The 24394-nt window shown below is 43.2% G+C and overlaps 1 protein-coding gene across 6 annotated transcripts in view; it reads left to right on the top strand.

Moving 5' to 3' along the window:
- ppfia1 (PTPRF interacting protein alpha 1) overlaps window positions 1-24394 on the top strand; it is a 46683-nt gene that overhangs the window by 19922 nt on the left and 2367 nt on the right. For 2 of the 6 annotated variants that reach the window (XM_070832239.1, XM_070832246.1), the window contains exons 8-29: window positions 902-1048; window positions 2064-2198; window positions 6270-6353; window positions 6640-6771; window positions 6859-6921; window positions 7041-7120; window positions 7231-7381; window positions 8667-8890; window positions 9001-9232; window positions 12790-12819; window positions 13809-13933; window positions 14359-14531; window positions 14650-14743; window positions 16415-16496; window positions 17228-17428; window positions 17753-17815; window positions 19582-19608; window positions 21699-21874; window positions 22004-22101; window positions 22198-22373; window positions 23311-23379; window positions 23496-23664. In XM_070832239.1, the coding sequence (XP_070688340.1) occupies window positions 902-1048; window positions 2064-2198; window positions 6270-6353; window positions 6640-6771; window positions 6859-6921; window positions 7041-7120; window positions 7231-7381; window positions 8667-8890; window positions 9001-9232; window positions 12790-12819; window positions 13809-13933; window positions 14359-14531; window positions 14650-14743; window positions 16415-16496; window positions 17228-17428; window positions 17753-17815; window positions 19582-19608; window positions 21699-21874; window positions 22004-22101; window positions 22198-22373; window positions 23311-23379; window positions 23496-23664 (2731 nt within the window). Of the gene's footprint in view, window positions 1-901; window positions 1049-2063; window positions 2199-6269; window positions 6354-6639; window positions 6772-6858; window positions 6922-7040; window positions 7121-7230; window positions 7382-8666; window positions 8891-9000; window positions 9233-12789; window positions 12820-13808; window positions 13934-14358; window positions 14532-14649; window positions 14744-15222; window positions 15235-16414; window positions 16497-17227; window positions 17429-17752; window positions 17816-19581; window positions 19609-21698; window positions 21875-22003; window positions 22102-22197; window positions 22374-23310; window positions 23380-23495; window positions 23665-24394 lie in introns of all 6 variants that reach the window. The other 4 variants (XM_070832262.1, XM_070832267.1, XM_070832231.1 and 1 more) reach the window with 3 other exon arrangements.

Here is a 24394-nt window from a genome sequence, read left to right as displayed (position 1 = left end):
TGAACAGTGTGATTGTTTACGGCATAAGAAAAGTGCGTCAGCCATTGATTGACCACAACCTTTGGACCGTAACCAGGCTCCTAGCCGCAGTGTTAGCCATAAACGACATAGCGTTCATAGTTCTTAATCAGTAAATATCACAATCTGCTTACTTATTAATACACCTGGACGTTTTACTCTTTGCCTTTATGACACCAGTGAGTTTAATATTTTTCTTGCGGTGGCCTCAGTGGTGAAAGTTGCAGACAGATGGTTGAATATTTGAAGATGCCGATCTGTTTGTCTCTGCCGTAGAAATGAAAAACATATAGAAGTGTTAGAAGTGGAGGTGAAATGGAAAAGTAGAATATGTAAATGTATCTTCACTTTTTAAACTTTATTGATACAGGAGTTAAATCAGTTTCGTTTCAGAGAGTGAACCATCAAAGTCACACCGAAAGAAGTGGGGCAGTTGACTGATGAATTGGCTATCAGCTTGTTCCTGCTCCAAACCATCATTACTATGTCAGCCTTTAATCCACTATTAGTTGTTCTCTAGTTTTAATATAAGTCATAGTAAGCAGAGGGGTACAATTACGAACTGGAGCTCATTGTGGCTTTATGTCCAACAGGGGATGAAGAGGATTAGACAAAAGATAAGCTGAATTCCAAACCAATAAAACTGTAGTGGATGGTAGAAAGTGTCATTTCACATAAATAATGTGACAATGATTATATGCATACATCGCAATGCCGACTGTATTACCCATATCACATCTTTTTGAGTGAAATTCTCTCTCTCTACGCTGCGCTCCTCACTCGTTTGACTTTCCACGGTGCCGTGCCGTGATTGTTATGAGTCAGAGGTCAAGCTCAAGGCCACAAATACCGAAGACACTAACGCAGGTGTTTGTATGTGCAGTCAATGGCTCAGAAGGAAGACATGGAGGAGAGGATCACCACCCTGGAGAAGCGCTACCTGGCAGCTCAGCGGGAGGCCACCTCCGTCCACGACATCAACGACAAGCTGGAGAATGAGGTGGCCAACAAGGAGTCCCTCTTCAGACAGGTAGGTCCCACGCTCTGTGACCTCAGGAGTCTCTGAGGCCTGCGTCACCTGTCCTTCCAAAGTTCACTTGAATTGATGTAAAGTTTGCTGCATCATTTAATATTTGTTATGTCCTCACACCCCTGACATGCACACACATCCACTCGTTATAATCTGACATAAGCCCCATTCTCACAGGACTAGTATTACCTGGGGACCTCTAGTAATTTGTAATAATTGCAGAGGTCGTCTGTGATATTAATCCTGTGCAAATCTGCCATGTCTGTGATTTGTAAAGTAAAAATTACCCAGCGTGTTCAGCCAAACACAGAGGTCATGGGAATGGACATGTTGGGCTCATAGTTTTATTTTCCCACATTTTTCACAAGGTTTTTTTGTTTCAGCTCTTCTCAGTTGAGAATTGTGGATAAAAGTTTTGACTGCATTTTGGGTGCAAGTTCAGGATGTTGTTGCACTGCATGACAATGGGGGCTATTGTTGGTAAATATGCAGACACATGAAACACAGACATTGGGGGAGTAATCTGTAAATCAAATGAAGTCCCCCTGGTAATATTAGTCCAGCACGAATAGGACTTTAGAGGAGATAAGACGTGTTGATTTTTAGTGTTTGAGTCTCAGAGTTGTCTGCCAGCAGGAATCGCCTGCAGTTTTCAGACCCCTGCTAATGAATTCCACACAGTGACCAGCGCAGCAGGCAGTGAATGGGAAGCCTCAAAGACACTGGCTTGTTTCTTTACATGTACTCACTGAGATGGAGACATCTCTCTCCCCTTTTCTTATGGGTTTTGTCTGTCTTTGTATCATTATGAATGTGTTCTTCCTCACTTCCTGCCCACCCCACCCTCACCCATCCCCTCTCCCTGTCTCCCTTTGTCCCCGTCTCTTTCTCCAGTCTTGTTTCTTGCCACTCTGTTCACCTTGTGGAGCTGAAAACAAACCCCCGAGCCCAGGATGTGGCACAGACGAGTCTTCGGCATGCTTGCTAATGACTGTTTGCTCTTGGTTTGTTGCAGACTGAGGACAGAAACCGGCAACTCCAAGAGAAGCTGGAGCTGGCCGAGCAGAAGCTGCAGCAGACCATTCGCAAGGCAGAGACTCTGCCTGAGGTGGAGGCAGAGCTCGCCCAGAGGGTAGCCGCCCTCACAAAGGTACCAGCACCTGTCCTCTGCCCCGTGTGCCTCTCAACTGGTTTACTTTTGGTAACGAGCAGATTTGGGTTCCTGCAGATCCTTAAAAATCCCCATAAAATGTATTAATCCAAAATTAAGGCCTCAATTGTGTTAAAATGTAAAGTAGAATGAATGAATCATATTTCTTCTGACATTGCAACATCTATTTTTTTAGATGATTTACTGAAAACCTTTCACGTTTACGTCCTGCAGACCAGGAGAGAAGAAGCAGAAACACTCATATTTTGTTTGCAGATCAGCTCTATCTGTCACTGCTAAGAACTAACTAAGAGCAACAAACCTGTAGGAGGCCGTGCACACGAGGCACGGTGTTTGAGACATCAGTTTAAGTTCCAGAGGTATTAGGAAAGGCCTAAAAAGTATTAAACCTAGCTTGCCTTAAGCTGGAGGAGCCATGTTAATAAATACTTAAAACATATGTAACTTAATAATCAGAGGCTTTTGAAAATCCCAGACTTATGATTGAATCCTGCATTGACGTATCTGCTGGGAGGAGGAATAGTGAAAAAACATATGATTCAAATAGAAAATGCATAGCTCCTCACTGTGAAGCTAATCTAAACACACAGTGTAGCCAGGACTGTTGGATCAGTTCCTTTACATCACAGCAACCAGGAGCTCCCTGCAGAGGAAGAGCTGCTGAGGAAGCCATTGTTTATGTTACTCCAAATATCCACAGGGGCCTATTTTTAGAGGTTTCGCTCATGTTTTTATCCATTTATAGTTTGAGTCTTTGTCTTGGACAACACATGTCGCTGCTGAACCTACACAGGCGATTTAGCACCTTATTAGTATTGGAGCTGGCTCCCACTACATGTCTGAAGTTTCAGTTAGCATTCACTCTTCTTCTCATCTGAGTCTTTTAGAGTTTATCAGGAAGCTACTGATCTTTGTCCGTTCTGCAGCTGCTTGTCTGTCTTTTACTTAATTCTTTTCTTTATTAATCTGATTTAAGTGGGTTTGAATTTATGCTGTCAATAAGCACATAAGACGAAGATTAAAAGAAAATAAAGAGATTGATGATTTTGCACAGGAAAAAGACAAAAAAATGAATAACAGAAAACAAAATAAACTATAAATAGCACTGAACTGAAGTACGTTTTACACATAACACTGCAGCTTGACAGACTAAAACAAGTCTCTTAGGCCTTTTTCTATATCACAGATTTACATGAAAGTTGTCCTATGCAAATGTTTTAATCAAATGTTTTTACCTGTTCAGATGTCTTGTTCTCACTCCTCTGCCTCACGTCCCATCTGAGCCTTTTACTTCCACGTATTTCCACTTGTCCTGACTAATTTCCTCTGAGGAAATTAGCGGTTGTGATATAGAACATGGCAGTTAGACAGACGTGCTTAGAAATGGAAAGAAACGCTTGGGTATGTTTTGATATTGCTGCCATGATATAAATCATCTCTTCTGTTCTCCACCCTCTCATACTTGGAGGGAGCTTGTTGCACAATTATTCCATCACCATCGCCTGTCTGATATGACGTCGCTCATTGTGTTTGGCCCCGATCAGTCGAGAACTTTTTGCAGGTTGCTAAACGTGAGGTGCTCTGAACAGCAGCTTTAGGCATCTTTTTCTTTTTGAAATTGCTCGGTAACTACTTAAACAAAGTATAAATTACATCAGTGCAGCTATTAGAAAATACAGGGGCTTTATATTTATAATGACATACATTGTTTTTAATATGTTGTTAGCTAGCTAGCTAATTGCTGCACTGATTCTGAGGTAATTTATACCATTTATGTCCTATTACAGACCCTGGTGCTAGTATTGTAAAATACTTTTGACTTGAACTAGCTGGTCTATGTTATGGCCCTCCTAACAATTCAGCCAATTGGACAATAGGAAAAACTGCAAATGATGGCAGGTGTTTTTTCCGCTCTAAGTATAAGTTTTTTTTCAACTCGTGGTGTTCAGGGCGCTCAGTAGAGCAAAAAGCTTCACTGTCACTGAAAACAATAAAATATGCCATCCGTTTGTCTACCTGTTCTGTCTTCAAGTGACAACGGTCATTACAGTCATGACCCGCTGTTGCATCTGTCCGTTGTCTCCCTCCAAACGTGATGTTTAACTGTGCTTAAGTTCACATTAAAAGTCTCCCCTGTTTTCTCCTCTCTCTCATATCTTTGTGTCTGTCTGTCATGCTCCGTCTGTGTGTGGTCTTCATGCCTTCATACCACCTCCTTTTTTCAAACCCTTAGTGTGTTCTGTGTGGCTCTAAAGGCACTAAGACTCAGAAGAAGGTAGATCAGTTTTACTCTCTCGGAGCTAAAACTGTCCTCCTGGATAGTGGGGAACTCAGTAATATTCTGTTACTGAGCTTAACTCGGCCAGTAGAAACCAATAGTAGTAGTAACATTTCCAGAACAGCTGGAGAAAAAAATGATTGTGCCTTTTTTAAAATAGTAAAAATTCTAAACAAAAATATAGTTCTTCCTATCCTTCACATCACAAGTGCCTGGTTAAGCGCAGTGTCAGACTATATATCAAAATGCTGTGGTGTCTTATGGAGCCTGACCCCCGGCGCTGACTTGGCCTTCTCTCTGTACGCCTGTGTGTTTGTGCCTCCTGTGCTAGTGAGCTGTGGTGATCTGAGCTTCATGCTGGTACCTCCTTTGTGTTTTTTTTTTTTTTATCAAACACAGAAAACTCTTAATGCTCGGTGTCTAACACAAACAGGAAGTGCCAGCTGATTTGCTCAAAGACTTGTGGAGACCCTGCCCATTCGAGCCACTAGAAACTGGAACAGGCTGTCCCTCAGAAAACTGTTTACAGGCCTATTGGCTCTTACATAAATAAGAGTCAATAGGCTGATAAAACATTGAATTAAAGGGTAACTCCTGTATTTTGAACATGGGGCGTATATTTTGGGTTTGAAATGACAAGTAGATACAAGAAGTTTTGGCATTGGTATATCGCCTCAGCTGGCAACTGGGAGACAGGCTGTAATGTTATCTGTAGGGGCAACTGTACCTGATCACAGTAGGTCCACTAAAAGAGCTTGTTTGATCCACTGACAGGCTCAGAGTGTTATTCTAAGTGTGTGACAGCATCATGGAAAGGATCCCTACAGAGAGAGACCTGGAAGATCCTTTTGGTTTAACCACAAACAGCCGTTATATCGCTCTCTGCACACACACCAGACTCCACTGAAAAAAATGGTAATTTTACCTCACAGAATACAGGAATTGTTGGTCTGCTGCTGCCTTGATTGGTTGTTTTTTTTGTGTTATTGTGCGACTTGGTGTTCTAAAGAATCCAGCACAATATTTGTGTAACACAAACAAACTAACAGATTGATGCAGCATTTGACGATCAACTCCTGTGCTATGTGAGGTAAAATAAGTGTTTTTGTCAATGGAGTCTGGTGTCTTTGCAGAGGGCAACATAACAGCTGATTGTGGATAAACAAAAAGGATCTTAAATGTCTCTTTCTGTAGGGATATAATGTTGTCTGGCACAAAAGCAAGCACTTTTAGTGACTTACTTTGAATGCCGCTGACTTGTTGTGGTCAATTTGAACCCAAAATATGTAAAACAAAATAAAAATACTGAAGTTATCCTTTAACTGTTGTTTCATGAGGCAGTAATCATTATTCGCATAAACATGCCTGATGTTCTTGGTAGAGCCGTGATGATTTAATTGTAGTTTTGCTTCACTGCTGTTTTTATTTTAGTCTTTCTGTGGTTCGCACTGCTTTGCTGTCCTCTCCCAATGCAGCTGGTGCATGACTCTGGACCTTCTAGCTGTACGTCGGCTTATTATATAGATGCTTGCTTCCCAGGCTGTTCATGTTGGTGACCCCATCCATAGGATAAGGATTTGGGCTTTGCACCCAAGCCCCAGACTAAAGCCTTTTCTTAGAGAGGTCCTTCTGCGGGATGGATGACAAAGCACTGTAGGGGGGAGATCATAGCCTAGAGCTAGAGACACCCTCATTAGCTCTGAGAGGACTGAGCATACTGGGACACTTTGGGATCTCAGTTGGGAAAAGATCATGTTTCTTTTTGTTTTCAGGCAGAGGAACGCCATGGAAACGTGGAGGAGAGACTGAGGCAGATGGAAGCTCAGCTGGAGGAGAAGAACCAGGAACTGCTCAGGGTGAGAAAGAGCACTGACACTACACTGGGCCACTTTTTTTAACTACTATTCAGACTTGTCTTAAAGAATAACCTCATTTTTAAAACCTGGCCCCATTTTTTTTTAACACATTTTGTTGTCCACCAGACTCCATTGACAAAAGCACTAATTTTATCTCACAGAACACAGGATTCATGCAAATCCTTTAAAAAGTCTCACAATAACACAAACAAAGTTCAGAAATACCACAGTTCTCCCTTTAACATACGAATACCTTTTTATACCTGTTCTTCTACTTTGTGCTCAGGCACGGCAGCGAGAGAAGATGAACGAGGAGCACAACAAGCGTCTGTCCGAGACGGTGGACAAACTCCTTTCAGAGTCCAACGAGAGACTCCAGCTTCACCTCAAAGAGAGGATGTCTGCTCTGGAGGATAAGGTGTGTGGTACATGAGTGTGATCAGTGGTGCAGTGATGGTTTACTGTTGTTTGTGTCCCATGACGAGTTATTTCTGTCTCTGTTCAGAATGCCCTCATAAGAGAACTGGAGCACACCAAGAAATTGATTGAGGAGTCTCACCATGAGAAGGTAATGGATCATAGTTTAAGTCTGAGGCTGATTCTTCCCCACTTGTAATACGTTTCGTTATGTTAGATAATGTAGAACTGCTAGCTGTAATGGTATTTTTAAAATATCTCCTTCCATAGGAGCAGCTCCTGATCCAGATTGAGACTATGAGGGCAGAGAACGAGCAGGGCAGGAGCAGGAGCAACTCCTTACTGCACGGGTAAGACGGTTAACTGGTGGAGCTCCCAGTCTCAACTTCTAACCCCCCCAAGAGACTTCCTGATTGATTGATTTTTTTATTATTTTTTTTTTTTAAATGTGTTTTTCCAGACGCTCTCAGCTGGGCAGCACTCCAGACTTCAGGTATCCAGTGTCGGCTTCCTCAATGATGGACAGTAACTCAGACCATTACAGCAGCGCTCTTGTGCTGAGACGGCCTCAGAAGGGACGGATGGCGGCGCTCCGAGACGAACCATCTAAGGTAAGCTCCCAGCTCCTCTTCTGTTGAGGAAGAACATCCACACGTCCGCTATAGATTCATCCCTCGTGATTTAGGCTGATAATTTAACAGACTGTTTATGTAGCATAATCGCTGACCAGCATCATCCAATACTATGAGAAACTGAGAACTTTGACCAGAAATCATGTGTGTTCAGGTATTTTGACAAGTCAATTAACCAATATCCTGTTAGCTGTTAAGAGGAGAACTACAGTATCTTTAAACCTGGGCCCTATTTTTACATATTTGGGTTCGAAGTGACTAAATAACCAGAAACAGACATATTATCGCACTCTTTAAAGCCACCAGACTTCATTGACAAAAACAGTGATTTTACCCTCCAACACAGACATTTCTGGTCTTCTGCTGCCTCGGTTGATAAGTTTGTTTGTGTTATTGTGTGACTTTGGTGTTTTAAGTTCGGATTCACCGCAATATTTGTGTAACACATACCCACACAAACAAACTAATTAACTGAAGCAGTGGCAGTCCAGCCAGTTCTGTTTTCTCTGAGCTAAAATCCCTGTTTTAATGAATGTAGTCTGGTGTGTGTGCAGAGAGCGATATAACGGCTGTTTGTGGTTAAACCAAAAGGATCTTCCAGGTCTCTCTCTGTAGGGATCCTTTCCATGATGTTGTCACACACTTAGAATAACACTCTGAGCCTGTCGGTGGCTAAAACAAGCACTTTTAGTGGACCTACTTTGACCAAAGGATCACGTTGCAGCCATTGCAGCCCCTTTGGTGGCTGCCGGCTGAGGTGATCCACTGGATCACTTTCAAAACTTGAACCAAAAATGGGTCCCAGGTTAGAAAATACTGAAGTTATCCTTGAAGTCTATTTCCTTATGTTCTTTCCCCCTTTGAAATAATTGAACTTATTACTGTTTTTGTGTTGTCTTCCTTATAATGTGCTTATTTGTCTCGTGTCCCTTTTTCCTTCCTCTACCTGTTTTAGTCTAAGGTTTGACTTCTTTTTGATGATTTTCTTCTTTTCCATTTCTTTCTGTTTGCTTCCACTCTGGACATCAGCGACATGTAAGTCAGTGTAGCAGAGATAATGGTGATAATTACTTGTCTGTGTGGTGCATTAATGACAAATACTCTCTCATTCTCTCATATCCCTCCTGCCTTCTCTCTCTGTTTTTTTTTTTTTTTTAAATCCTTTTCTTGTTTTCAATATCTGCTTTTTCCTGTCGAAATGCTCTTCATTTGTCCCTCTACTTTCTCTCCATGCCCTGTTTCACACCTGTATGGATTAATCCAGGTGCAGACACTGAACGAGCAGGAGTGGGAGCGCATGCAGCAGGCCAACGTTCTGGCAAACGTGGCCCAGGCCTTTGAGAGCGACATGGACGCCTCAGACCTGGAGGAGGACCGAGAGACGATTTTCAGCTCGGTGGACCTGCTGTCCCCTGGTGGCCAGGCTGATGCACAGACCCTCGCCTTAATGCTGCAGGAGCAGCTGGACGCTATCAACAATGAAATTAGGTACCAGCAGCTACATGGATACCAAACTTTGCTTCACATGACCTTAATGTCTTCACCTTGGACTGTCGTAAGCGTATCGTAACGCCTCCCTCCCTCCGTTACGGTTGCAGGATGATCCAGGAGGAGAAGGAGAGCACAGCCATCCGGGCAGAGGAGATCGAGTGCCGGGTGGGCAGTGGCGACAGCCTGGGAGGACGTTTCCGCTCAATGAGCTCCATCCCTCCGTCACTGTGTGCGGGCTCCTCCTTGGGCGGCTCCCCCCCAGGCTCTGGCCACTCGACCCCCAGACGCATTCCTCGCAGCCCCAACAGAGAACTGGACCGCATGGGTGTCATGACCTTGGTAACACTTCCTTTGCTATCATATGTTTCCCAACCAGGATCACACATCTGCACTGAATAGCACATTAAACTCAAGTTATACCTCAGGATGAATGATAGATTATAGTTTCCTTTGTGATTATTTCGTTGGTGTTTTTGTTTGTCGTCCTCTTGTAGTTTAGTCTGTTGTAGTTTGTGTTCTTCCACATATGTTTAACACAGTTTGTCCTTCCATGTGGACTCTGTGTATTTATGCTGTCTCCTCTCATTTCTGTGTGATTAGTGTACTAATATGTTGTGTGCATGTATCAGAGTATGTAACCATGTGTATATGTAACTGCCCCCTGCCCCGTAGCAGTATTGCAATGACCCCTACATCATCCAGAGCTCCCTCTCCCAGCAGACAGTAACTTACCTGCCCTATGGTGCATCTGGCTTCAGCCCTCCCCCTCAGCCTTATAGCTATGCACCATGCTTCCAGGTACCTGCAGATCTCTCCACAGCTCCCTTCCTTTTCTCCCCGGGTGGGTGCAGTCTGCCTCTTCCTCTCCGTCCTTTTCCTATTGATTTTTCCAAATGCACACAGGGCACACACGGGAGGAAACGTTTTTCCACTTTGTGTTCCAAGTGCATCACTTTGCCCTGAGAATAACTGTGATTCTGTGTTTAGTGTAGTGTAGTGTAGTTGAGTTTATGAAAGCAGCAACCAGATCTTTTTGTCTAAATCTGTTATGTTATAAATAAGAAGAATTACACAGTTTGCCTAAAAGACTAGTCTTGAAAGAGGAACCTTTCTGCCTCCCTGTTCTATCAGCAGTAAAATGGTTAATAGAGGAGAAAACGGAAGACTTTAAGTTAAAATTCAGCCTCAGAGGGGCGCTCTAGTACATTGACTACCATTGTTGAATGGGATCAGTTCTCCAGTTAGGCACAGGCACTTTTCACACATACACCTGGCAGGTGGGTGTTTTCCAGGAGCTGTAGGTTCACCTGGGATGGACTGTGTAGTGAAAACAGCCAAGAGATACAAGAGATAGAAGATGTTTATTTGTCATGTGCACAGTGAAAAATACACAGTAACACTGAGCAATGAAAATCTTACTTTGCTCGTTTCCCTTCACATAGGCAAAAACAATTATAAATATAAAAAGAACAAAAAAAAAGGCAATGTACAGAAAAATAATTTAAGAAGAAAAAAAGAAACAGTGTATTAGAGTTTGATTGCAGATCACCAGTGCAATGCAAAGATGGAATATTCAAGCTTCACAGGACAGTTTGATATTTGCAGGATTTAGCAAAATGAAAAACCAGCATAAACCTACAAGAAGCTATTCATCAGTGGAATAATACCGAAGAACTGAAGTACTATACTACATACGATATTCTAGATACATGTGAGTATTTGAACAATGAGTTAAAAACGAGACACGCCTCCAAACCGGTGATCAGAATTCCCTTTTATGGCCAATACTTACAGAACAAACACATTGAGCACACACCTCTTCCCCTCCTGTGAGCTCCTCCTGCTCACCTGTGTGCTGCTCCAGGCTGCACACAGGTGAGCAGGGCTGCCTTTCTTTGTGTCAGACACAGGGCTGAGTAACAGTCCTCCAACTCCCAGAGCCTTGTTTTGATCTGCACACATAACTTAAGTGCATTTACGTGTGCAGATATACAAATAACTGTAGGATCTGTCCTGTTACTGGAGGGCCACCTCCTGTAACAGGGTTTGGTTCTTGGGAACCACACTGGTTTTCCTGTTAAGGCTCGAGCTGGAATTACTCATCAGTCAGTCCTTTCAGGAATTTGTGATCTTGAGATTGCAAGAATTAACACGGGTTCAAGCAGTACCAGCGTTTGTTCAGTCCTTGCTCGGGGAGGAGGAGCATTTATACGTCATCAGTGTTACGGATAGAATGATGAAGTCGTCATGCATTGTCTTGTAATTGTAATTCAAATACTGTAGAAGTGTTGTAGGGAGAAGCTAGCACTCTGTTCTATCAGTTCACGAAGTTTATTGAACTCGGGCTGTCAAACATTACAGACATGAGAGGAGTGCTGCCTTAGTTTGGCAGATGATGCCTGAGAACTGACTGTGAGCACTAACATAGCTGTGTTTGCCTTGGTAAACTATCACATCTGTCTCAGAAGCATCAGTGGAACTAGTCAAAATGCCCTAATTCCTAAATAAGAAGACGCTGGAAGAAAAGGAACATTTTGGGTGATTAAATGAATTTTCTGCTCACCCCTTCAATTTCCTCTTCCTGTTTCCCTTTTATAGCTCACTAATCTCTTCCTTGCCCTCGCCTCAGTGTATCAGTTGAGGAAAGGAAATGAGTGATTAGGTATTTTCCTCCTGGGGGCAAGAGAAACCCAGATAGAAATGTGGCACGCTGATGGTTTATTTGCTCTGCTAATGCCAGGCCTGTGAGGAATGCAGCGGGGGGAAAAAGTCCTCCCCCTTTTTTAGTGCACAGTGGAAAATATGACTAGTACAGAGCTGGTTCATAAATTCAGGTGTCACACTGCCTTTGGCCAAAGGTGTAATACCCCATAAAGCAAACCCATTCAGATAACCTTGAAGATAAAAAGCTCATTGTATTGTCAGGCGTGCTGACAGGACAAGGATAACTCTTGAATGTTTACATATTCTGGTGTTGTAATGACGGGCAGGTACCAAAAGTGTGAAATTGGCTCAGTGGATCAGCTCAGCAAGCAGCCGTTTTATCTCTGATCACAGTAGGTCCACTAAAAGAGCTTGTTTGATCCACTGACAGGCTCAGAGTGTTATTCTAAGTGTGTGACAGCATCATGGAAAGGATCCCTACAGAGAGAGACCTGGAAGATCCTTTTGGTTTAACCACAAACAGCACACACACCAGACTACATTCATAAAAACAGGGATTTTAGAGAACAGAACACAGGAGCTGCTGGTCTGCTGCTGCCTTAATTGTTGACTTTATTTGGGTTCTTGTGTGACTTTTAAAGGGTTCCTTCAGATCCAACACACACAAACATAATTACATTTCATCAAGGCTTTTCTTCCTCTGAAAATATATGCTGGTGTAAAAGTTGGCCTTCCTTTTTGTCAGTTTCCTTCAATGAGGCTGCACCCATCCCACCATCCTGACCCAACCTTCAGCCTGTTTTTTTTGTATTGTCTCCTGCTCGGGTGCAGTGGTGATCCTGCAGACTTTATTTTCCTAAGAATTGCACGTCTTCGCTGCACAATTATACTGACAGTTTCTCTGAATCTCTGCTGTGTGTGTGTGTGTGTGTGTGTGTGTGTGTGTGTGTGTGTGTGTGTGTGTGTGTGTGTGTGTGTGTGTGTGTGTGTGTGTGTGTGTGTGTGTGTGTGTGTGTGTGTGTGTGTGTGTGTGTGTGTGTGTGTGTGTGTGTGTGTGTGTGCGCGCGCGCGCGCGCACGCGCGCGCGCGCCCGTCCCGGTATAGATGGGTAAATGTATATCTTGTTCTGATTTCCTGCTCTTGTGTGTTTGTGCATGGCTTGGTTCCACCGCTGCTCTGTTGTGCGTCTCACTAACTGCTTTTCTCCTCTCTCCTTTTTTGCCACGCTTCAGCCTAGCGACCTGCGCAAGCACCGCAGGAAGGTAAACTAGAGACCTGCTTCACTGGGCTCTGTCAGCTGCCTCTTTTTTTTTTTTTTTTATTATCTCCACTCCCTCATCTTCAAACCCTACCGACCAAGTACAACCCACAGTTTTCCACTTTAAGTTCTCCATTCCATCCCACGATGTATCCGGTACAAACGGATGCTCCTGTGTACACTTTTAAAATCCCTTTCCTTAACATACGAAGGTGTTGCAATTAAATCTTTAGCAACTTGTCTGCAACTATTTTTTGATAATTGATTCTTAAATGTAAAAAATGTGCCGCTGTTCTCTGGTTTACATCTTAGCAGATTGAAACTCTGAGACTGTTGCTCGGACAAAGCGTGAATTTTTCACCAGGCACAAACATCAAACTGTTAATCAGTGAATGAGGAAAGTAGTTTTTATTTGTTGCCCTGAATGACTCAAAATGTCCAAATCCTACATCTGATTTAATATGACAGTGAAACGTAGAGACAACAGATAGAAGAGATGAATGAATAAGTTGTTTAAACTGTTCTACCAGGTGCTGTGGCACCAGGTTGGTGTTTCAGTACTTTGATGAAACATTTTGTCAGGACATAATGTTCCTTACTTAGGTTTAGATTGCAGTTGTGAATAGTTAAGCCCAACCTTTATTTGGAAAAAGTTAAACCATCTCCATCTCCAGTGCTTAGACATGTAGCCTGCTCAGATGTGTTTGTGGTCTGTCCTGATTCTTTGCATCTTCATTTTTGCCTCTAAAATGAAGTCATCATTCTGCTTTTGTCTCCTATTGATGCACAGAATGTTAGAACTGGTCTCAGACCACATGGGCTGTAGCTGCCTGGTGCATTTAGAAATGTTCATTAATGAACCAGCTTTCTACTTAACAGCTGTATGTGCAGAATAAAGGGCATTCTTATCTTTTTTTTTTTTTTTTTTTTTTACCTCATGGTCAGACTGAGATCCAGTGTGTCCCACCTCATTAACATGCGTCTCTCTCACAGTCTGCTCAGGATGACAAGGCCACCATCCACTGTGAGACGTCTCCCCCCACCACTCCACGCTCTATGCGCCTGAACAGGGAGGCAGGGCACGCCGCGAGCCATGAGGACATCAGAGACATTCGAGGGTAAGACTCCCCGTCCCTTCACTGCACTCAAGTGGCGCTCTGTTGATACTAATGTCAATTTCACTGGCATCAGTGTATTTCTGAATGCATTAACTTTAGCTTTGCCTATTGTCTAAAACTCTTTTTGTTCTTTATACATAATTTCAGTCGGATCTTCTGCATGTTCCCCTTTGTGTTTAAGGAAGTTGGTAACAAAGCTTTAATGTTTCCGGCTCCTTCTGACTGGAATAAGTTACCTGTAAACATCTGCTCACCATGCTGCTTATTTAACAATGCTTTCTTTTCTCATCTTTTGATTTTCTTTCTATTGTGTTTTGTGCTCTTAATTTTGTGAGTGTTTGTTGGGGAAAACAAGATGATGCATCTCAAGGGGTTTATCCCGATGACATCTCTCCGTCTTAATCACTACCCCTCTGGTCCCACAGTCTGGCCGGCCTGCAGGACGGCCAGGGCAGCAACCCCAGCAGTAGTAACAGCAGCCAGGACTCCCTCAACAAAGCCGCCAAGAAGAAGAGCATCAAGTCTTCCATTGGACGCCTCTTTGGGAAGAAGGAGAAGGGCCGACCCAGCATTCCCAGCAAGGACTCCCCGAGCCAAGGTCAGACACCAGGCACGGCACATGTTTATGTAAATACAGTGGAATCCCAGAGTACCGGTATTGCTGTGTTTCCTGGCCCTGTCACATCTCTGAACACGGTGTTTGTTTACGCTCGTAGCCGGCACCCCCGAGGCAGAGAGCTCTCCCAAGGATGGTTTAGGAATGGGCACCTTAGGAGGCCCCGCGGAGAAGAACAGGAAGCTGCAGAAGAAGTAAGTATCCTCCCGACGGCTCCCCCACCCCCTCAGTTTTCTCCACAGTGTTTGTAGCCTGAGAAAAAACAGTTTAAAAATGAGAAGATGCCACCCTACTATACAGAATGTGTATATATTTACATATGAAGTGATAATAATGTAAAAGTCCATGAGTGTTTCTGTGGGTTTGATGCTCCTGCTGCAGTCCAGGGCTGACTCCGACGCTCACTCCCTGCCACCTGGCTCACGCTCACTCCTATCAGCTCATCTTCTTCCACCCCACACCCAGTCGTTTCCATCGCAGCCATCTCCCACAACTCTTCTATGTTTTTTTTCCCCTTCATTCCCAGTTTTGTGCAAACAAATTACCGACACCATGACGGTTGTTTTTGCTTCCATGTAGCTCTTAAAGTAGCGTTACTTCATTCTTTCTCTGTATTGTTTTGTCAACCTCCCTCTTCTTTTTTTTTATCACCCCCTTCTCATTCCATGTGTAGTCCAAAGACCGGGTAAGTTGGTTCATATTGCTTTTGTGCTTTTGCTTTGCCTTCTCTTCTTTCCACACTCGGCTTCCACACGTTGACCTCACCAATAACTCTGAGGACCCCCCCTCCCCAACAACTGTCCCTCCGAATGTCTGATGGCTTTTCCGTGCTGCTCTTTACCCTGCTTTCCACAGAGGAGCTTAACTAACAGGAATGTGTGTGTGCTGACTTTTTGTGAGTGACACATTTTCCTCTCGCAGTTTTCCGATTGGAGCATGAAAGTTATGCACTACAACTACAGGAAACATGGTTAATGGAAGAATTTAACCAAATAGTTGTCTTTTTGTCCACAAATTAAGAAAAGCTCATATAAGACACTTCGACATTTTCACTGTGTTCCTGTAAATGTCCTCAGATTTGAATCAAAGCTAAGTTTTTAGTGCCTCTGTTAATCTTTTCATAAAAGCACATCTGCCAAACAGAGGATGGTCTTGTTGGTTATCAGTGACATGCGGCACACAGCTCCATCTAGTGGCCATGAACACCGGCTCTCCTCATTTTATAGCATCAGTTAAGACTTTTTGGCATGTTACCGAGCTGAAACGACTTTCAGAGAAGCTGCCTTCTCCATGGATTCTCTGCTAAATGGCATCGTTCCTTCATTACAAACTGAGAATGTGCATGAAGTGGATGTACAGAATTTAGAAAGCCATTGCAAGTGTTTTCTTGCCCTCAATACTTCCCCTCTATGCATGTTATGCCGCCTACAGTTGTAGAGCAAGTGCATCCGTACTAAAGTCGTGTTCTAAGTGGACTCTCAGAGCACTGGTTCTGGGAGAAAACTCTGCTGACTAATGATGTTCATGGTTAAACTGAGGAGGTTCTGACGAGCACGACTGGTCCTCCTGGGCCAGGGGTTTGTTCCCATCTTTAATGATGGTAATAATTCTGTGGGAGGTTTTCCTCATGAGCATGTCTCTGTTTGACTCTTCCTGGGTTTCAGTGTCTTTGTTTTCTCTCAGACTCCTGCTCTCTGTTTTTAGAATGCATGTCTTTGGGTTTGTGTACATGTGTGTTTCAAAGGTGAATTTGACTGAGTGCATATCGGGGCGTTTGCGGTGGGTTCTGTGGATTTGGGTGAGTTGCTGCATATGTGTGTGGGCTTCTGTTGCGTTTTGGCTTTACATTATATTTTGTGTCTCAGGCATGAATTACTGGAGGAGGCTCGTAGGCAGGGCCTGCCATTCGCCCAGTGGGACGGACCAACGGTGGTTGTTTGGCTCGAGGTATGCAACTCTTCTGAATCCCATTCACACCAGCAACACGTCAACAGAAGAATGAGTCCTAAAACCCAGAGTTAGCTTCTTTTTTTATTCATTTTTTTTTACTTCTGGTGTCCTCGTGTGGAAGTCAGGGTTAAGATATTTTCCCATTTTTGTTATACAACATAAAATACTTCAGTCACTTCAATTTTGAAGCTTTTACGCGTCTTAAAAAAGGCGATTTTTGCTAAAAAAGTGGCTAAATGAGATTACAGAAGTTGTCTGGGAGGTTAAACATCATCACGCCGCACATGGAAACTCATCCACTCACCAGTCTGCCTTCACAGCCTCTAGCTGTGTTTATACTCACTGTCCAGAAAACTATTTCAACACAAACTTTCCAACTTGCATATTCATCAATTTATTGTATTCTACAAATAGTTGTATCAGATTGTAGTGCAGCATAGCGACCGTGGTGTGATTTGTTTAGAACGTTAGCTTAGCCTTAGTTTAAAGGTTAAACACAAGCTTTTTACTGCATTTATGCTTCAAAAATCATAATAGTGGTCATTTGTGAAGGTTATCCAGCTGAACAAAGCCTGTGAGTATCATAAAGTTTTCTGCAGTAATCCAAGCTACAGTGGAAAAAAAATCCATTGGCGATGCTAACTTTTTGGATGCCCTACAAAAGTAGTCCATCCCTGCAGCATGTATCCAGGTTAACTGATGCCTCTCCTCTGCCCCCCTCTGGCCAGCTGTGGGTGGGCATGCCGGCCTGGTACGTGGCCGCGTGCCGTGCCAACGTGAAGAGCGGCGCCATCATGTCGGCGCTATCGGACACAGAGATCCAGAGGGAGATCGGCATCAGCAACCCGTTGCATCGTCTGAAACTTCGCCTGGCCATCCAGGAAATCATGTCTCTCACCAGCCCCTCTGCCCCGCCGACCTCGAGAACGGTACGGGCAGAAACAGACAGGATTCGGGCACACACATGTAGCTGAGTGACACCAAAGTGTGGATGATTCCTCTTAGCTTTCTCACTTTACACTCACCTGACTGAGCATGACACTTTTACTGTATTAACCTTTTACCGACTTAACATGAACTAATGATGGGAGCAGACTGGTTTGGATTTGAGCTGAATTCTTTTGCTAACAACAAAATGAACAAACGTTTTCTTGATCTTCTCTCCATCCCACTCTCTTTCTGTCCTCCATCACTCTTCCTCTCTTTTTTTACGCACTTCTCTCGCTTGTCATTGGGGGGTGTCACATGATCAGACAACAGGAAACGTTTGGGTCACACATGAAGAAATGGAAACTATGGCAGCCACACCTCCCACGGTTAGTCTTCCCTGATTGGCTGGACGCTGGCGGCGTCTCGCTTCTGTGGTGACTGTCGAGGCTCGTTCCAAGTTGCCGCCGGCACAGTCGGACACTATTTGACACACAAATGTGATCGATGAGTCTGATGCTAATCTGGCTTCACGGAGTCTCACCAGGCAGCTTGAAACAAGACCTCATTCCTTCTGCTAGTTTGTCGTTTTTTCTTTCCTCGTTGGCATCAGTGCTTCTCTTGTTTCTTCCTTTAGATTTTACATACTGTACTTGTGTTTCTGCTTCAACAGTAGTTAGTGTTTTTGTGTGTTAGTGCTCTATAGTTGCTTTTAAGAAAACTTTCTCTACAGTTTTAATTGTTATGGCGCTTTTCCACTACTACCTACTCGACTCGGCTCTGCCTTTTTGGTTTTCCACCAGGTGATACTACCTGATACCAGGTACTATTTTAGTACCTACTCGGGGTTCCAAGCGAGCTGAGTCGAGCTGGAAATGTGATGTCACCAGACTGCAGGCCACTGATTGGCCAATCAGGGAGTGACATCACTGGATGAGTCATGAGAGCGACTCGTTCACAAGAATCAAACCCCCTGTTTTTTAAACCTGGAAACAGACCGGGTGTTTTTATTATCCCTGTGAACGAGGTGAACGGATCCACACAAACCAAACGCTCCAGGTCCTCAGGTGTGTTTGTGTTTGTGCCACATACAAATTACACTGCTGGAGTTTCGGGCCACCTTGCTATGACGACCCCCCCACTTTGAGGAGATACGCTACTGTAATGGAAAACCAACCAAACAGAGTCGAGACGAGTCGGGTAGAGCAAAAACTTGTGTGATGGAAAAGCGCTTTAAGTTTAGTGAGAGTCAACCAGAACAAGGCATCTAAAACAGCCAAACATTAGAACACAAGCACGAAGGACTCGCTCCCACTGCCATCTTTTAAACATTATCTTTTAAGTGCAGTGGAGCAGCACAATGTACAAGCGTTGGGCGATATGACGTCATATATTTACAAGAAGACAATATAAAGTTTATACCACTTCTGGCTTTAATGTCTCTTCCTGTATCACACCAACAACCACAGGATGTGTTGCGATCAGTCTTTCTGAATCAATGTGATGATTTTTGCTTGATTTGCCACATTCCTTACTGTTTTTATCAACCTGTACTTATAAATCATATTCTTAACTTATTTCTCAACTGATAAATAGAAACTTTAGTGTATTAATAGAGGATTTTATCCATATCGCCCACTTCTGCAATTTGGTTTTGTTGCCATTTTTATTTCCTGTTTGATGTCTCACCATTAAAGGGCAAGTTCGGTAAATTTAATCCTGGGGCCTATTTTTTTTTTTTTTTTTTTTTTCTTTTACATATTTTGGTTTCTAAATGACTGGAAGGTACAAAAAGTTTTTTTTAATTGATCCAGTAGATCACCTCAGCTGACAACTGTCTGAAGTGGAGTCTGAAGAAGATCCTGTCCATTATGCTGTCAGACACACCAGATCCCATTGACAAAAACAGTGATTTTATAACAGCTGAATGTACCGTACTAACTTTTTACACCTGCCAGTCATTCAGACATCAAAATATGTACAAGTAAAGCCCAGGTTTAAAAACACGGGTGTTGCCCTTTAATTTTTCTGGCTTGTTATTTTACTTTGGATGATATTTTCCACGTTAAGCTGCTCTAACCCCGGACCGCTGCCTCACTAACCCCTCGCCTTTCTGTTCTTCTCACCATGCTCACTCTAACCATGCTAACACCAGGAGGATGACGAGGGCAGCTGGGCCCAGGTTTGCACACGTTCCCCAAAAACCCACTTTATGCACTCCCTCTCTAGTATTCTTAACACCACCTTCTAGTCTGTGTTCACTCTTTTTGTACGATCTCAGAGGAGACGTGACTGTATCTGTTTCACTGTTCTCTCTGGGTGCAGCATTCACAACATGCATGTGTGGAGCACTAAGCACTTACTGTGGTGGTGTTTGTTAGCAAATAGTCCAAACCAACTGCAGGAGACAACGTCAGGACAGGAAGTTTTATGCTTTGAAGGGCACACAAACCACATGAACACCAGTTTGAGGTGAAGTACGGGAAAGAAAAGTTAATAAAGCAGCTTTTGCACAGCTGAAACTTTCCAGTGTTGTTTAACCCCAAGAACATCTCACTGTAAAATAAAATAGATGAGTATTTGTCCTAAAAATTACAATTTTCAGTCAATTTTCAAGTCAGCTTTCCAAACTTTTATTGTTCCAGGCGCTTCTTTTGGTTTTTCCTTCTAAAATATTGAGTATTTTGGATTTTTGGACGACTTGTTGGACATTTTAACTGCTTTCTAATATTTTCTAGACCTAAAAAATAATCTAGAAAGTAATCATCAGATTAAGTGGCAACTAAAATAATCATTAGATGAAGCCCCAGACGTGCATCCCTCACATGTTCCCTACTAAAGAAATAAAAACAAGAGGTTGTGTATCTTATCCAGTATAATATACTTGCTGACACCATAGTTTTATAGCTCAGTGTTCCTTGATGTTTTCGAAGCAGCTCAGTGTTTTTTTTTATCTGGTGGTTGTTTATCTGAAGAAGAGGAGCGAGGAAGGAAACCTGTGGTTTAGTGGTTTGTCACAGTCACAGGTTCTGTCACTTGTGGTTATTGTGCAGTAAGTCGGGTTTCCTGTGTAAAGATAGACACACAGACGCTATGAAAGGCCTCTGAACAGAGTAACATCACAGTCCACCTGCAGTAAGACCCGTCTCCTGTTACAATAACATCAAGGCCACAGTCCCACTTATCAAACCGTGTCTTCCATGTGAACATGCTGCTTTTCAGAGTGCTTCATACACTTCCAGTCAGTTTTTAAGCACCCAAAATGATTTTTGAAGAATAAAAGACTCGTATTAATTCCATAACATTTTGAAAACACAAATAAGAAGCTGCTGAAAGTGAACTGAGGAATGCTTGTGATGCTCATGTTGAAAGTGACATCCAACAGTTCACCTCTCATGTTTTACCAGCCATGATGAAGACACAACTAAGAGAATTTAGTGAGCAAGTTAAAGGATAACTGATATGTCTTCTTCTTCTGAGTACGTCCACCATAAGTGATGTTTTTACCACAGACAAGCTCGGAGTGTTATTATGTTTGTTTAACCATAAACAGCTGTTTTGTCGCTCTCTTCTAAGCCACCAGACTCCATTGCCAAAAACGGTAATTTTACATTGACAACCTTAGGAGATGCTGGTGTAGTTGCTGTGGCTTTGATGTATTAGCATGTTGGTGTTTATTCAAACTAACTCTTTAAAAGGCCAAAGCCACACAATAGCATATCCACATTGATTGATTGAGGCAGCAGCAGACCAGCAGCTCCTGTGTACTGTGAGCTAAAATCCCTGTTTTTGTGAATGTAGTCTGGTGTGTGTGCAGAGAGCGATATAACGGCTGTTTGTGGTTAAACCAAAAGGATCTTCCAGGTCTCTCTCTGTAGGGATCCTTTCCATAATACTGTCACACACTTAGAATAACACTCTGAGCCTGTCAGTGGATCAAACAAGCACTTTTAGTGGACCTACTTTGATTTCAGCTTCCCCAAAGGATCACGTTTCAGCCATTACAGCCCATTTTGCAGCTGCCAGCTGAGGTGATCTACTGGACCAGTTCAAAAACCTTTTGTAGCTACTAGTCATGTATAAACAGGACCCAGGCCCACTGGAGTTATCCAGTGATTAAACTGTGTTTGTGATAATATATGTATATTGAATAGGATATTTTTTATTCAATCTCCTGCAGCAGTAAGAAGTTTCATATATATGAACAACACTTTCTCCTTCTTCTCATCACTCTCACAAACACTCGTTAAGCCATCTTCTGTGTGACTGTAGACGCTGGCGTATGGAGACATGAACCACGAGTGGATCGGTAACGAGTGGCTGCCCAGCCTGGGTTTACCGCAGTACCGCTCCTACTTCATGGAGTCCCTGGTGGACGCCCGCATGCTCGACCACCTCACCAAGAAGGACCTTAGGGGACAGCTCAAAATGGTGGATAGCTTCCACAGGTAAAACAGTTTACCTCACTTTGATCCAGCTTATTCCTCATAGACCTCAACTGCTGTCAGTGTGATGAGTAGACGAATGATTGGGATCCAAATAAACTGCAAACATCTGCGTTTGTGTCTGTACAACAGGAACAGCTTTCAGTGTGGAGTGATGAGTCTCAGGAGGCTCAACTATGACAGGAAGGAGCTGGAGAGGAGACGGGAAGAGTCTCACACTGAGCTCCAAGGTAAATCCTAGACGAGCCCACCCGCCTGAGGAGTTATCTCGTTATCTCTGCAGACGGCATCACCCTCCAGCTGGACTTGTGTCTGTGTCGTTTCAGAAGTGCTCGTGTGGAGTAACGAGCGCGTGATCAGCTGGGTTCAGGCCATCGGGCTGAAGGAGTACAGCGGAAACCTCTACGAGAGCGGCGTCCACGGGGCGCTGCTCGCCCTCGACGAAACCTTCGACCACAACGCCCTGGCTCTGCTGCTGCAGATCCCCACGCAGAACACACAGGTACACACAGCTGCCAGGTGTCTCACCAGCTACCGTGTGAAGCACCAGCACCAGCACAGCTATTATATTCTGTATATTTTCCATTTCGTTTGGTTTTTACTGCTTATTTTCAGTTTACTTTCAATCAATCAATCTTTATTTATAGAGCGCCAATTCACAACAGCGTTATCTCAAGATGCTTTACAATAAAGAGCAGGTCTAGGCCAAACTCTTTAATTAGAGAGAGACATGGATTTGAATGGGGTTACTGGTTTTAGTTTAATTTTTAATGTTTAATTATTATTATTATTATTGTTAATATAATTAAAAGACTCTGGACTCACCTGGTACAATAATTTACCTCTGTGTAATAATTTGTAATAATTTTTAATACATCATTTTTTATACATACTCATATATTTATATTTTTAATTATATTATATTATATATTATATTATAATTATATTTTATTATTATTTATTTTTTCTTTGAAGTTTATTCTTATTCTTTTGGAGCTGTGTGTAACAAAAAGCAATTTCCCCCTGGGGATTATTAAAGGAATTCAGAGTCTGATTAAAATGTTTTCAGTTTAGTTTTTATTAGTTTCAGTATTACTTTCAGTTACTTTTATTATTATGAATATGGGTGTTCTTTAGGGGCAGATTTAAGTTATGGTGACACAAAATGAAAAGGCAAAGTCAGGAAAGTGTAAATTTCAGGGGCTTTGGTTACAAAATGATAATTAGAAGGACAAATAGATGCCAGAGTGTGAGATCTTTACTCTAAGGTTGGTTTAAAACATTTAAAACATGTTTTATATCGTGGAAATTCAACCTTTTAGTCAGGGAGTTGTGTATTTGATGTAGAGTGGGAGCCCTGCTGGTATTAATTCAGATTTAAATGTGTGGTTTGGATTCAGTAACCGTCGGTGCTCCTCTCTCTTCTCTCTGTTTTCTAGGCCAGAGCATCTCTGGAGCGTGAATACAACAGTCTGCTGGCCATCGGCACAGACAGGAGGATGGAAGAGGTGACAAACACAGACACACTGGGCAGCACAGTCACACAAACTGGGTGAGACGTTACTCACCCTCCTCTCTTTCACACACCTTTTCTCTCTCCGTCCCTCCGACGCCTCTCCTCCAGGACGACGACAAGAACTTCCGCCGAGCTCCCTCATGGAGAAAGAAGTTCAGGCCCAAAGACATGAGGGGGATGTCCTTGGGTGCGTCGGACACCCTGCCCGCCAACTTCCGAGTGACCAGCAGCAGCGCGGCATCTCCCTCCACGCAGCCAAAGAGGAGCCCGATGGACGGTAAGCTGAGGAGGACGACCACCAGTGTGTGCATGTGTTTGAGTGTAATATGCTCCGTCTCTGCTGCCGCGTACTCAAGTACAACGTCTCTGACGGGCCTTGAAGTTCTTCACGCACTCTCTAAGGAGATCTTTGGTATTTTAAACCTGCACCACATATTTTGGTCAGTGAATGACTTGGAGGTACAAAAACTCCTGTTGATCGCTTCAGCCGGCAGCCACGAACACACTGCAAGTAATTCTTTGGGGCAAATGGACCTGATACACATCCTCTATGGAAAGGATCCCTACAGAGAGAGACCTGGAAGATCCTTTTGGTTTAACCACAAACAGCCGTTATATCGCTCTCTGCACACACACCAGACTGCATTCACTAAAACAGGGATTTTAGAGAACAGGACACAGGAGTTACTGGTCTGCTGCTGCCTCAGTCGTTCAGTTATTGTGTGACTTTGGTGTTTTAAATGCTTAGTTTACTTCCCAACAAATATTTGTGTTGGACACAATAACTCATAAAAAACTAATTGATTGAGGCGGCAGCAGACCAGCACCTCCTGTGTTCTGTGTGGTTAAATCCCTGTTTTTGTGAATGGAGTCTGGTGTGTTTTGAAAAGAGCGACATAATGTCTTCATGGTTAAACCAAAAGGATCTTCCAGGTCTCTCTCTGTAGGGATCCTTTCCATGATGCTGTCACACACTTAGAATAACACTCTGAGCCTGTCAGTGGATC

The sequence above is a fragment of the Pempheris klunzingeri genome, chromosome 1, assembly GCF_042242105.1.
Source record: "Pempheris klunzingeri isolate RE-2024b chromosome 1, fPemKlu1.hap1, whole genome shotgun sequence".
Classification (NCBI taxonomy): domain Eukaryota; kingdom Metazoa; phylum Chordata; class Actinopteri; order Acropomatiformes; family Pempheridae; genus Pempheris; species Pempheris klunzingeri.
The sequence above is the reverse complement of the archived record's forward strand: the minus strand, read 5'-3'. Positions and strand labels throughout refer to the sequence as shown.